The sequence below is a fragment of the Salmo trutta genome, chromosome 8 (assembly GCF_901001165.1).
Source record: "Salmo trutta chromosome 8, fSalTru1.1, whole genome shotgun sequence".
Classification (NCBI taxonomy): Eukaryota; Metazoa; Chordata; class Actinopteri; order Salmoniformes; family Salmonidae; genus Salmo; species Salmo trutta.
This window is the reverse complement of record NC_042964.1, coordinates 35,074,440-35,089,208: the sequence shown is the minus strand read 5'-3', so window position 1 is coordinate 35,089,208 and position 14,769 is coordinate 35,074,440. Positions and strand designations below refer to the sequence as shown.

The following is a 14,769-nucleotide window of genomic DNA, read 5'->3' as shown; positions in this document are numbered from 1 at the left end:
TTGACGTTGAGACTGGTGTTTTGCGGGTACTATTTAATAAAGCTACCAGTTGAGGACTTTTGAGGCGTCTGTTTCTAAAACTTGACACTCTAATGTACTTGTCCTCTTGCTCAGTTGTGCACCAGGGCCTCCCACTCCACTTTATAACTTGGATTAGCTAACACAACGTGCCATTGGAACACAGGAGTGATGGTTGCTTATAATGGGCCTATGTAGATATTCCATAATAAATCTGCCGTTTACAGCTACAATAGTCATTTATAACATTAACAATGTCTACACTGTATTTCTGATCAATTTGTTATTTTAATGGACCAAAAAATTTGACCCCAAACTTTTGAACGGTAGTGTACATCTATCTATACATGCACACGCCAACGCATGCGCAAAGACATGCAATGCACACTTAGAACGCGTAGGTCCCACTCAACCCTCAGGCGACCATCACAGCACAGTGATGACTTGTATGTAATTGTGCACAAAATCAAATCAAAGTTTATTGGTCGCGCCCACAGTTTTGCAGATATTGTTGCAGGTGCAGTGAAATTCTTATGTTTTCAGCTTCAACAATGCAGCAATGTCTCACAATACAATATTCACGTAATCCAAACGTAAAACAAATAAAATAAAGAACAAGCAATGTCAGAGTGCAGAATATAAATAAATACAGTATCAGTCAAAAGTTTGGACACACCTACTCATTCAAGGTTTTTTTTTGTGACTATTTTCTACATTGTAGAGGTATTAACCAAAGAAGTGTTAAGCAAATTAAGATTTTATTTTATATTTCAGATTCATCAAATAGCCACCCTTTGCACACTCTTGACATTCTCTCAACCAGCTTCATGAGGTAGTCACCTGGAATGCATTTCAATTAACAGGTGTGCGTTCTTAAAAGTTAATTTGTGGAATTTCTTTCCTTCTTAATACGTTTTAGCCAATCAGTTGTTTTGTGACAAGATAGGGGGGTATACAGAGGATAGCCCTATTTGGTAAAAGACCAAGTCCATATTATGGCAAGAACAGCTAAAATAAGGACATGAAGGTCAGTCAATGCGGAACATTTCAAGAACTTTGAAAGTTTCTTCAAGTGCAGTCGCAAAAACCATCAAGTGCTATGATCTTGCCCATAATATGGACTTGGTCTTTTACCAAACAGGGCTATCTTCTGTATACCACCCCTACCTTGTCACAACACAACTGATTAGCTCAAACACATTAAGGAAAGAAATTCCACAAATTAATTTAAAAAGGCACCCCTGTTAATTAATTGAAATGCATTCCAGGTGACTACCTCATGAAGCTGGTTGAGAGAATGCCAAGAGTGTGCAAAGCTGTCAAGGCAAAGGGTGGCTACTTTGAAGAATCTCATTAAAAAAACAAACGTTTTATTACTACATGATTCCAAATGTATTATTTCATAGCAGATGTCTTCATTATTATTCTACAATTTAGAAAATAGTAAAAATAAATAAACACTTGATGAGTAGTTGTGTCCAAACTTTTGACTTGTACTGTATGTATGTGAAGGGTGTATTGACAATATGCAACGAGCGCACTGAGAGTCGGGAAGCAAGTTCAGGGATTGTGTTTTAATAAATAAAACAATCCAAAACACAAACAACTCACAGACAAGAAACAGAAACAATGACGACTGGGGAAGGAACCAAGGGGAGTGACATATAAAGAGCAGGTAATCAAGGAGGTGATGGAGTCCTGGTGAGTGTCATTATGCGCGTAACTAGAGGCTGGAGAGGGAGCACATTTGACAGTACCCCCCCTTCCCGACGCGTTCGGCTCCAGCCGCAGGAAGCCAACCACACGGAGGATCCCAGGGAGCAGGAGCGGACCGGTCGCCTCCGCTGGGGCACAGAAATCTGAGGAAACCACTGAGTGAGAGCCTGATGAGCCGGCTGAGACCTCCCGGTTGCCTCGGTCCTGACACCCGGACCCGACATCACCTCCAACACAAAAACAAAAACTCCCTGATGCTTCCCTTTGGTGAGGCGTCATTCTGCAACGAGTGCGCTGAGAGTCGGGAAACAAGTACAGGGACTGAATATGTTTAATAAATAAATCAAACAAGCAGCACACCGACATGAAACAGATTCAGAAACAATGGCGCCTGGGGAAGGAACCAAGGGGAGTGACATATAAAGGGCAGGTAATCAAGGGGGTGATGGAGTCCAGGTGTGTGTCATTATGCGCGTAACTAGAGGCAGGAGAGGGAGCACACGTGACACAGTATGAACAGTATATGAGTAGAAAAGGTGTGTACAGAAGTAGTTATATAGGATGAGCCATGACTAGAATACAGTATATACATATAAAGTGGGTAAAACGGTATGTAAACATTATTAAAGTGACCAGTGTTCAATGACTATAGACATAGGGTGGCAGTCTCTAAGGTGCACGGTAGAGTACATAATCGTGTACCATGTAAGCATATAATAGAGATGGAACAGTCTCCCTATAGGAGTTGTGTCGTGAGGCTGTGACCTCAGCCCACACACACGTCATCATGGTCAGCAAACCAGGTTTCCCTAGTTTACTGAAGGTGACCTTTCTCTCCCCCTTCCGCTCCCCCCTCTCAATCGCTCTCGCTCTCTGTCTCCCTCTCTCTCCGTCTCTCATTCTCTCTCTCTTTCACTCTCTCTCTCTTTCTTTCTCTCTCTCTCTCTTTCTTTCACTCTCTCTCTCTCTCTCTCTCTCTCTCTCTCTCTCCTTAGTCTGTTTGTGTCTCTGTTTTCTCTGTTTCTCTCTCTCTCTTAATCTCCCCCTCTTTCTCTAGCAGGTTTGTGTTTGCTGTCATGAGTCTTGTCCTTGAGGCAGAACTAAGCGATTTCCCCTTAGATAGGCCAGCTGCAAAGTCAATATTGGCTATATTGTAAATATTCATGAAAACAAAAATGTAAGGTTAGGCATTAGGGTTAGCAGTATGGTTAAGGTTAGGGTTAACGTTTGGGTTACATTTAAAATCCGAGTTTGTGGCGCTTGCCAGCTATTGACCACTCTGCAGAGCTGCCTCCAGAACATGACGGAAAAACAATAACCTGCTTTTCTCTACCTTCCTCATGCTCAGGTCTGTTTTTCAACTCCTTACTGCATTGTGGGATTGTGTGTTTTTCATTTGGTCTGTGTAAAAATGTTTAAACTGTGATTCAGACTGTTCTGTGACAAGTGAGAAACGATCCATTGACGTATGTATGTGGTGCACCGCAGCAGATGGGGCCGACTACACAGTCCAACCTCATTCTTTGTGTTTCTGAGGTCAGGAGGGTAATTGTTTGCATCTGATGCACAGTGGGACTTGGTGTTGATGACGCAGGCAGCTTGGGAGAGGGCGGGACCATGGGATATGTAGTTGATTTATATAGGACCAGAGGGAGTCTGTCTACTTTAGGTGTTTTTCAGCATTGTCATGGAAATGAATCCAAATCAAATCTGATGAAAACAGAAACCACTTTTTGAAACAGAGGGCAGAACGTCTATCTTTGGACTGAGTTTAGACTGATGTATCCGTATCTGGAGCTGAGATAATGACTGTTTGTCAGTGTGTTCGTCCCTGTAGACCACTGATCCCTGCTGCTTGGGTGTCTGCTCATCCTGATGGAAGAGATTTAGGACACCAGACACGTCCCTATTACCGCTCCCAATGTAATCAGTGGTGTGTCCAGGCAAGGGGTAAGAAGGGTTAATGTAGCTCCTCAGTAGCCAGGCCATTAGACCTGCTCTAACCCAATCACAGTCAACCAGAGCCCCTCTCTGCCCCTCTCAGTAGCCCTGCCATAGGGACTGTACCTGCCCTGGGGACTGGACAGGGACAGAGGGCTTCCAGACACACACACACACACACAAGACAGATGTCACTCACACTCACTCACAGGAAGCAACAACATGAGTCTTGGTCTAGAGGGGGATGGAGAGTCAGGCCAGTGTCAGAGAGTGAAGAACCTACAGTGCATCATCTTCTGTTGGTTCACCCAGCGTTGATACTTTTACATGTCTGTTTAAGTGCACACTATACTTCAAATGTTCCTGTGTCTTGTCTAGACGTGTGTTCCTTGCTTAACATGGGTTTGTCCTATTCTCTGTGTACGACTCTGTTTCTGTCTGTCTGTCCATGGTAGTACACCACATTCGTGTCAATCCAGGCCTTTTTCTAACGTGGTAGTTCCATCAATGGGAGTAGTGCCAAATAGCAGACTTTTAACCTGCTTCTCTGTCTGTCTGTCTGTCTGTCTGTCTGTCTGTCTGTCTGTCTGTCTGTCTGTCTGTCTGTCTGTCTGTCTGTCTGTCTGTCTGTCTGTCTGTCTGTCTGTCTGTCTGTCTGTCTGTCTGTCTGTCTGTCTGTCTGTCGTGATCTGACCTCTGTCTCTGGTTCTCACGGAGCACTAAGAGCCAGTGATTTGTCTGGTTCTGTTAAATTCATCTGTGGAGTAATACCCTCTGTCATAAAAAGTGAACATTTCCCAGATGGAAAAAGGTACCCGTATATGCCTGTTTCAGGGTGGCCTCCGTCTTTACAAAGTTAATGTGGGCACGAGCCCATATGTCACATTTTGATGTTATTGTAGTGCTTTATTTTTTTTGGTGCATTTTTCCTGGATATGCTTTGAAATGTATTTATATTTTTTATTTAACCCTTATTGTACCAGGAAAGTTGACTGAGAACACATTCACATTTACAGCAATGACCTGGGGAATAGTTACAGGGGAGAGGGGGGGGATGAATGAGCCAATTGGAAGCTGCCCTGTAATTTCTGCCTACTGCGTACTTTGCAGTTCACTACCTCAGAGAAAATGTAACAAAGAAATTAAATACACTCGTACGGGTAATTTTAACTGGCGGGCAAGGTCAGGAAAATCACACCAGATGCACTTTGCACGCAAACGTGTCATTAATTCTGTAGAGTAAATTCGATTCATACTGTAGTAAAATAGCCTGTCAATGTTCCACCTCTAGCAGCCTTTTACGGTATTGACTCTATACTAATTCAGAACATTGATTGAGAATCATTCAAGTTTAATGGGCCTGTAGGTTGGTAAGTTTTCAAACTGTAAATACCCCAGACAGATGATTACGATGTCCAGGCTCTGAGTTTAATGCCTCTTCTGACCCAACAGATCTGTTACCTAGATCCACATGCTCCTAACGTGTGGTCTACCCACTCCTCCTTCCCACAGCCTCTCCTCCTCCTCCTCCCTCCGTCATACCAACCTCTCCCCTATACCTCACCCTTCACATCCCTTTCCCTCTTCCTCACCCCTTCTTCCTCTCCAACCATTCCATCTCTTTCGTCTCTTTTCACCTCCCCCAGTACACAGCAGGTCTGTGAGGTACTGAATGACGCAGGAAGATAATGTGATCAATAAGCAATCCCAGAACAGGCTGATCGACAGACAGGCGGACAGGCGGCCGGACACAATTAGCATCAGCAAGCACAGCTGATGGCCCGTGGGGACGTAGATGAGTGGTCTCTCTCTGTGAGTCATCAGCCCGTCCCAAGGGTCCTTTCATCGCAACCCATCAACATGACTTCCACTGTGAGTGAGGGAGTGATGGTGAGAAGGAATAGATGCAGAGTGAGGGAGGGAGGAGGAGGAAGAGAGAGAGTGACGTAAATGATGTGAAAGTGAGGTAGGGGAGTATAGATTGAGTGAGAGTGTGGGGGACAGGGGGAGTAAGAGAGGGAGAGGAGGAATCTAGATGGAGAGAGTGAGGGAGGAGAGGAGTTGTGATGTAGTGAGTGTGTGTTTCAGCATGATGACTAAACCCAGATCAAATGTGCAGGATCATGTGTTTCCTCCAGGGAGAAGAATGCTTTATATAATCCCACCGGGGACACCGAGTGCTGTCTCTCTGCAGACTCTCTCTCTCTCTCTCCCTTCTTCTCTCTCCCCCTTCTCCCTCCTCTCTTGTCCCCTGTTCACTCTCACCCTCTCTAGGGGTGGCTGAGATATAAGACGTATTCTTCAGAAGAAGAGGTCAAGGGCGAGGCCATCTTCTAGGAAGGAAGCTCCCAGTGGTACATGCTTTCTTGGGACCCCTCAGTCTCTGTCAGGAAAAATCTTGACCCTGAAACGAAACCAACACACACACACACACACACACACACACACACACACACACACACACATGATTAGATAAGAACGCACTGCACTGAAGAATGGAGCAGGGAGACAGAGGATGGAGGAGCCCTCGACAGATGGTAAATAAAGGAGGAGACCTGTGGCGAATAATGTTCTTAAGGTACAGAGTCAATGTGGCAGTGAGTCAAAGTTTTAGATTTATTCGGGTTTATATTTATTAGGATCCCCGTTAGCCTACGCCAATGGCGAAAGCTAGTCTTACTGGGTGCCGACACATAACGAAAAAGACATTACAGACAAAAGTTAAATTGAAGTTGAGACAAATCGTTTCTCGAGACCTTAATTGGTTAATAGCTGCACTCGTGAGATGTAGCGAACTGTCTGATGTACATGATTTACATTTTAGTCATTTAGCAGACGCTCTTATCCAGAGCGACTTACAGTAGTGAATGCATACATTTCTTTTTTTCTCTTTTTTCATATTTTTTTTTTTCATACTGGCCCCCCGTGGGAATCGAACCCACAACCCTGGCGTTGCAAACACCATGCTCTACCAACTGAGCCACAGGGAAGCCATGACACAATGGGAAGCCAACAGACACAATGTTCCCTGGCCCTGTGTCTGTTGATTACAGCTGACTAACTGTCTGATGTACATGATGATGTAAATGTTCCCTGGCCCTGAGTCTGTTGTATGTACATGATGATGTAAATGTTCCCTGGCCCTGAGTCTGTTGTATGTACATGATGATGTAAATGTTCCCTGGCCCTGAGTCTGTTGTATGTACATGATGATGTAAATGTTCCCTGGCCCTGTGTCTGTTGTTTACAGCTGAGGCCACGCATAGCAGCTGCTGGCCAGCCGGCTTTGTCTCACCTCGTTATGCAGATGAGCCCTGGGCCCTCTTCAGGCCTAGAGTGGTCCAGTCGTGACGCGCAGGGAGGGCAGAGGGGAGGGAGAGAGGGCTATCTGTCTGTCACTCAGCCAAGGGCTCTATCTGTCTAGGCCTCTCTCTCCCGCTTTCTTTCTCTCTCTCTCTCTCTCTCTCTCTCTCTCTCTCTCTCTCTCTCTCTCTCTCTCTCTCTCTCTCTCTCTCTCTCTCTCTCTCTCTCTCTCTCTCTCTCTCTCTCTCTCTCTCTCTCTCTCTCTCTCTCTCTCTCTCTCTCTCTCTCTCTCTCTCTCTCTCTCTCTCTCTCTCTCTCGTTCTTCCATAGTGTAGTGGTGTGGTCATGATGTGCGGGTGCGGTGTGACGCAGGCCTGTCCGTCATGTCATTCAGCCAGGGGCCCTTTCAGAACAGTCTAAAGACACTCATACAGGGGCAGCCCATTCACAACCTATTCCCTCTTCTCCAAGGCCTTTATTCCTTACAAGGACTTGTTTATTTGGGTGACGCACACACCTGTTCCCTTGTTTCGTCCCTTCCCCTATACACCAGCCCTAGCTCCAGTCACACATACCCCAGTTTAATTCTCCTGCTTCAGCCCCAGTCCCGACTCTGGGCTTCTAGCAACCAGGTTTTATCGATGTGTCCACTGTAGTCCGTCCATTCCCTAGAGTCGTCTGTGGGTTTTCCTGTCCAGTGGCTGGCGTTACAGAGGCAGAGTTGTGCTGATGCAGCATGTATATCTCGTAGTGTTTTACAGCTCTGTCAACGTATGTGGTCGCTCTTCCCTCAGGATTTCCATTGTTCACCCATCGCTCCAACATGTAATCATGTGGTGTGTGAATGCTGCTGTGGTGCCACTGATTTTGTTGAATGGTGAAATTGAGGAAAACACATGGAGTCCCTTTCTGAGCTGCGTTTCATTGAGTGTTTTTGCATGGACATTTACTATATGGAGCCACTGGTTGGTTTTAAAGGTCTTGGTCGATACAGGATATACTAGCAGTCAGTCAGACCTGCTGGTGCTGTAAAAGATTTACACTGGGAATGTAACACACAGGCCTGTAGTGTGTGTGTGTGTGTGTGTGTGTGTGTGTGTGTGTGTGTGTGGAAGCAGACTGTAGTAAACACAGTGGAATGTGTCAATATTCATAACATGTATGAGAGCTGCTAAAAAATCCATGGCAGACATATTGGGATCAACCTCACCTGTCATTTATGAAACATTTATAACTGTCATTTACCAGACTGTTTTATTCAAAGGGACTCGTATTAACTTTATATACATTCAGTACGTGTGACCCATGCAGGAATCGAACCCACAACTTTGTCATCATCTTTACCAGTTGAACGTGTTGCATTTTCACACAGGGAAGTGTTGGACAAGACCGATACGTGTGAGTCACAGAAACGCCAACCCCATGGTTGCAATTACCGTCACGCTAAGTATTTTCTATGGGCAGCATGAATGTGCCATTATTTCTTAATGGGCTTGGAAGGCCTTGAAACCCTCAGGGGGGGTAACTAGCAAGACATCTAGATCCTGTTTAGCAGCCAACACTGTTAAAACTACCTCCAGATCCATTTTGTGTGTGTGTGTGCGTGTGTGCCCATGCAAACGCAGGTGCACCTGTGTGTGTGTGCACATCTGTGTGTGTGTCTGAATGTGAGTCTGATCATATAGCATTCAAAAGTGTTAAAAGCAAACCTCCAGCAGCCCTGCCTTTCCTCTCCTGGCTGTCTGACCCCCCCCCCGACCAGAGTTAATGAATCTATGCCAGGAGTCTAGCAGCAACAGCCCCGTCTCTCTTCCTCCCTCCTATAAAGTGTCAGCGTTTCAGGCTTCAGGCCCAATTCTCACTGGAGCAAGGAGGCCTGATGAGGGTCCTGGGGATTGACTGGCAGCGTCTGTCGTCCAATTCCGTGTCCAGTTGGCCTTTCTCCACAATAACAGGTAGTGGAGGGAGTCTGTGAGCTCTGGGTTGGATTTCATTGCAAAATGTTTTGTTGCATTGTGGATTTCGCCCTCGTTCACATCCCTTTGTAGATCTAAGATGACTGGATTGGTGAAAGGGAAGGGAGTAACTATCTGGAATGAAATGCAGCCCAAGACTCAGGTCCGTGACTGGTCTTTTCCAGAGTCCAGAGAGAGGGGTAGTTAAGTGTCTAACGCCCTGAGAAGGAGTCTGGGAAGAGGCAGTAAATTCCCTGCTTTATGTGTTGTTTTCAAACTGGGTCAGAGGAGCGTTTGACTGTTACACTAATACAGCCCAGGGCACGTATTCATAAACCACCTCAGAGTCTAAGCTCTGATCTAGGAACAGGTACCCACCTGTCCATTTTTAATATAATGCAAAACTGATCCTAGAATACAGGCCCAGGTCAGGATAACAGCTCCACCTGCAGGTGTAAAGCAGCACCCCACATCGTTAGCAATCTCCCCTAACGAGGAGAAACTAAAAAAGTAGATAGAGAGAAGGTCGTCCCAAGTCCTGGTATGGAACTGATTGAAAACCAGAGCTTAAATTACCACCGAGGCAGAGAGAGAGAGACGAGAGAGAGAGAGACGAGAGAGAGAGACGAGAGAGTGAGTGAGTGAGTGAGTGCGTGAGTGGCAGTCATGAAGGGGGTAGTTATCTCTGCTGGCACTAGGTTGGAAGTGAAAATGTAATCGCCATGAATTTGGACAGTGAAGGAGCCTACATTGATATGAAGCTATCGATAGAGCATGATATTACCGTGGCCCCGGGCATCATAAAACAACTATTATGCTAGTTATGAATGAATCATAGAGCTGTGAATGGTAATCTGGCACAACACTGCATTAGGCCCCAGTGGTTTCCTACCCTCCCATAGTCTTTACATTATTAAAAGTGCATTAGAGCCTTAATGAAGGCCATCTGAGGGAGCAGTGGGGCTGAGTGGAGGGCCCACATACAGGTTTGACCAGTGTGTGTGTGTGTTAGTGATGTGTGGGTCAGCTGTTTGTTCACCCACACCCAACTGCTAATAACCCATCCGCAAACACCCAACTATATGTGATCAAGTGAAAATCTGATGCCCTGACGCTAACGCGCTAATATAGAAAATGCGCTGTACAGTCAGAGATGACGAGGTGATGTTTTGACGTGCCTTTTCAGATTTCTGACATTTTGGTAGGCTGTTTGTTAGTCAACTTATCTATAGTTAGATGCATGCAGCTTCTCTGCTGTCATTACTTGTTGCCCTAGAATACTAAATAAGTCCTTGCTCACCAGAATAATGTCATAAATCGCTAGAATGAATGAATGATTCAATCTAGTTGACATTGGTAAAGTTTTCCCTTCTCTGCTTCTCTCACGCTACAAAGATGTTTAGGGACCGGGGATAAAATGCAATAACCCCCCCAAAAACGACACATTTTTCGTGCATAATTTCCAAATTACATCAGTTTGACTCATTTTAGAGAAATTAAAAGCTGTGAAAACTACCCAACATGTTTCTGACATGATTTTGGCTTGGATGCAGATTTTATGTATTTGATAGTACTATCGGCTTTTATGATGCTGATAAAGAGAGCACCTTTATAGACCTTTATTCTTTCAAGATGCTGAAATAAGTCAATCATATTTCTCCACTCTTGTTCCCGAGTCAAAATGTACATTTTGTGTATAATTTTACTGCAAGAAATGCTTAATTCTGCAGGGGTTAATATTATATTAGGCTATGTGAGAGGTTGTAGACCTACAGCCAATTTCAGTTACAATTCCATTTGAACAGTAGCCTACAGTTCCCTTGACATGTCATTGTGAAGGCCCCGTCTTGTGACTGTCGAGTTTTGTATAGCAACTCATAATCATCACACATAACATAACACTGCTACCATCCTCTTTTACCACTTCATTAAATCTTTCCCAAACATTAGGCTACTGTTCTGGCCTTCCATCGATTTCTTTTCAACTCTCCATTTCGCAGCTTTTCTCTTATTGAATGAAACTCCGACATTGTCCTTTTATCTCTCAGTGGATCGACGTAAATTCTTTCTGCCCAAGTTCTCAAAAGCATTTGGCAATTGGCATGTATTTGTTGAGCGTAAAAGCCTAAATGTAACCTATAGATATTAATTGCTCAAGAATTATCCATTTATGGATTTTTAATGCATTGTTTTGTCTTTATTCAACCCGCCCACCACCCACCCACCCAGCCTTCGTCCACACAATATTTCTTGACCCTAAACCCACCCGCCCCGTGGATATAACCACGGGGATTGCGGGTTATGAGTCTAACCCCGCATCACTATTGTATATGACACCAATGAGTAGGGCAGAGAGAGATAAGGGCAAGAAGAAGAGGGCAAGATGAGATATATATATATATACTGGAGAGAGAGAGCGAGGGATACTGAAGAGCGAGAGAGATACTGAAGAGAGGGAGATACTGAAGAGCGAGAGAGAGAGATACTGAAGAGAGAGAGAGATACTGAAGAGAGAGAGAGAGATAATGGAGAGAGATACTGAAGAAAGAGAGAGAGATACTGGAGAAAGCGAGAGAGATATGAGGGTTATAAGTCTAACCCCGCATCACTATTGTATATGGCACCAATGAGCAGGGCAGAGAGAGATAAGGAAGACACAGAGAAGAGGGCAAGATGAGAGAGAGATACTGAAGAGATATATATGTATATACTGAAGAAAGAGAGAGATACTGAAGAGAGCGAGAGATACTGAAGAGAGAGCGAGAGATACTGAAGAGAGAGAGCGAGATACTGGAGAAAGAGCGAGAGATAGATAGATACTGGAGAAAGAGAGAGCGAGAGATACTGAAGAAAGAGAGCTACTGGAGATAGAGAGAGAGATACTGAAGAAAGAGATACTGAAGGAAGGGATACTGAAGAAAGAGATACTGAAGAAAGAGATACTGAAAGAGAGAGATGGAGATCGAGGCTGTAGATGCACGGAGGGAGAGAAACTGGAGAGAGAAGGGCATTGCCAGTGGCGGTGTTTCATTCATGGTAAATGAAACACACTGCATCATCATCCTCTTAATAGGTAGATTGCCTCGTCTGTCATTTAATAACACACAGACAAACAGAGTTCTGGTTTGCAGCCCTGCCTCCCCATCGTCCGTCATCTGTCCTCTTTCTCTGTCATCCTCTATCATGCTCCCTTCATCCTTTGTCATCCTCCCCTGAGAGTTTTTACATGTTCTATTTTTCTCTTTCTATCTAAATGAACAAAACGCAGAGAGAGAGTTAGTTAGTAGTAGGACATATCAGGCTCTCCGTTTGCTCATTAGATTTTCATGAGCTGTACACTCACTGCTTACTCACTCCCCTCTGGTTCAGTGGTGGTCCGATTCATCCTGTTCTTCTGCCCGGGGGCTTATTTTTACATTAGAGTCATTTAGCAGACGTGTTCCAGAGCGACTAGTCAGTGCATGCATTTTCAACACTGGTCCCCCGTGGGAATTTAACCCGCAACCCTGGCTTTGCAAGCGCCCATGCGCCGCCATTACGGGACTCGGACTGAGCCACACGGGACCCAGTTACTCTGTTACTGGTAACTTGTTTAGAACTGGATGGTTCTGATGGCTCAGTTGATTAGCGTGTAGTGACTAGCACACAGTCTCTATCACTGGAGTAGAGTGGGTTTGATTCCTTAGTGGTCTACCGTATCGTGTGTCAACTATAAGTCACTTTGAATAAAAGTGTCTCCTAAATGACTGTTATTTATATGATACATTAAAGCTGTCCCTGGATAAAATTGTAAACAGTTTAAAATCCTGAACCATGGAAAGGAACACTGCTCCGTTTCAAATGCTATTTCTCTAATGATTTTACCAGAGAACTCAATAAAATGAAAGGTACAGCCCAGGGGCCTCTATTTTGACTTAAAGTTGCTCTTGCTGGAAAACAGCCCAGCCGGACCATAATATAACGTATAGACCTGTAGGTTTTTAATGGAAGCTCAGGAAAATCGCCATAAACGATGTTGACGTTTGAGAGAAGTCTTTGACAGATGAGAGAACCTCAAAGCCGTCGGACGTGGCGTACATTGTAGACGTGGTTAACTTAACTTGGCTGAGACTCACCATCCAACCACGGAGAAGATCAGGAGGTTCTCTCTGCGATCATTAGCCTCTCTGTATGTTTCATGGTATTAAAACCTATGTGTGTCTATATATTGCAACGGCATACGCAGCTAACTACGGTGTGGTCAGAGGGAGAGAACACATATGTGGACTAGAAGCAGAATATTCATTTTTTTCAGCTGTATTGAGTAGATACAACACCTGTCTAGTTAACCAGGACGTTGAGTGGTGGTAGGGGGCTTGACTGTCGTTGAGTTGTCATTAGTAGGGGTTAGGGTAAGGGGACTCAGGACAAAGACACAGATTGGGGTCACTGTTATTGAGGGAGGGAGACGACTACAGTACCATACTCTCCTCTACACTAGAGGACGAGAGAGTGGAAGAGATCAACAACAAAAAACACCCAGAGAAAAATGATCTGAATGATCCTTTTATAGATAAATAACGTTTCCGTTGACTCCCTCTCTCTCTCTCTCTTTGAAAAGGTTGTGTTAAAAAGAATCATGGTTGAGTTTGTGGCTCAATGGGAATCTGGGTGAGGACCCCACCAAGAAGTGTTGCGTAATGTAGAACTTGTAGAGACGGTGATCCGTTTGCTAGCATGTTGCACCTGAAGCAGAAGCTTGATTCTTTCAATAGGAGCTACAGCTGTTTTGGAGATGGCAGCGGAAATACCACCAGCCAAGAAGACATACAGCCAGCCGTACACAGAGAGTCAGCTTGTCAATGCAGGACTCATTCTCAACAGCTGAGTTAAGTCGCCCCATCAGATTGTAAAAGACTGGACACTTATTGTATCATACTAGGACACTCTTTTTTTTTGCTCCCTGCCAGCAGAAACTGAAATCAGAGACAATGTAACTGATTTTAGAGGGACTCCTTCACTTTGTTGTACATCGGTTCAAACCGTGAGAATATTCAAGCTACTGTACATTTCAGTCAATTTGTGGATTCCCTCTTCTCCTGCCCTTGCCTTACCATGAAGATTATGCCAGGGTAAACTAGTCTCTGCAATGTGTGTCCAAAATCCCAATGATGCTTTAATGCTGTGATGTTGATCCGGCGACGCTTCCTGTCTGGCGATGCGAGTGTAAACGAGCCTGCACTTAGCATGGCGTGCCTTCGGGACGGAGGTTAGTGTGTGTGTGCGTCTGTGTTAGTACTGTATGTTGTTTATTTGCTAATTAGAGTGATTAAAGTTTTAGCCTGGCAGAGGCCATTATGCTGTGCTGAAAGGCTCAGTACGCCCCAGCCTCACTGTGAAATTACATTACAGCCTAGCCTTGTTGATCAAAATAGAACGGGCTGGATAGAGGAATAGAAGGGAGGAATGAGAGGGGGATGGAGGGATGTGTCGATGAAGCCCGCAAGCGTAGGTGATGCACTCTTTTCATTCATCAGCACCGCCTCGCATTTATTTTTAGCCCCCCGGCGGAGAGGGGGAGGAGGAGGAAGAGGAGAGATAGTGGAGGATGATAGAGAAGAAAGCTTAAAGGTACTGTAGTAGACTGGAGGTGTATGTCCTCTAAACTGGTGTCTCCCTCCTGTCCCCAGATGATCTCACAGACAGAATGGGACCACAAGAGGGGTGCCCGGGGATCCCAGGTAGGACAGAGAAGGGGAAGAAAGGGGGAACATGCTTATTTTTCTAACCCTTTATTGAATGAACACTTCGGGTCAGTACAGAGAGGGGGAGGGAGGAGACGGGGAGGGAGGAGAGG

The 14,769-nt window shown here is 44.9% G+C and overlaps 1 protein-coding gene across 2 annotated transcripts in view; it reads left to right on the top strand.

The window, feature by feature from the left end:
• The window catches only part of LOC115198765 (cGMP-inhibited 3',5'-cyclic phosphodiesterase A), a 77,911-nt gene that overhangs the window by 21,765 nt on the left and 41,377 nt on the right, over positions 1–14,769 (top strand). The window contains exon 2 of one of the 2 annotated variants that reach the window (XM_029761020.1): positions 14,603–14,653. The exons of the other annotated variant lie outside the window; for it this stretch is intronic. Coding sequence (XP_029616880.1) covers positions 14,603–14,653 — 51 coding nt within the window. The remainder of the gene's footprint in view (positions 1–14,602; positions 14,654–14,769) is intronic. 2 annotated transcript variants of the gene reach the window in all.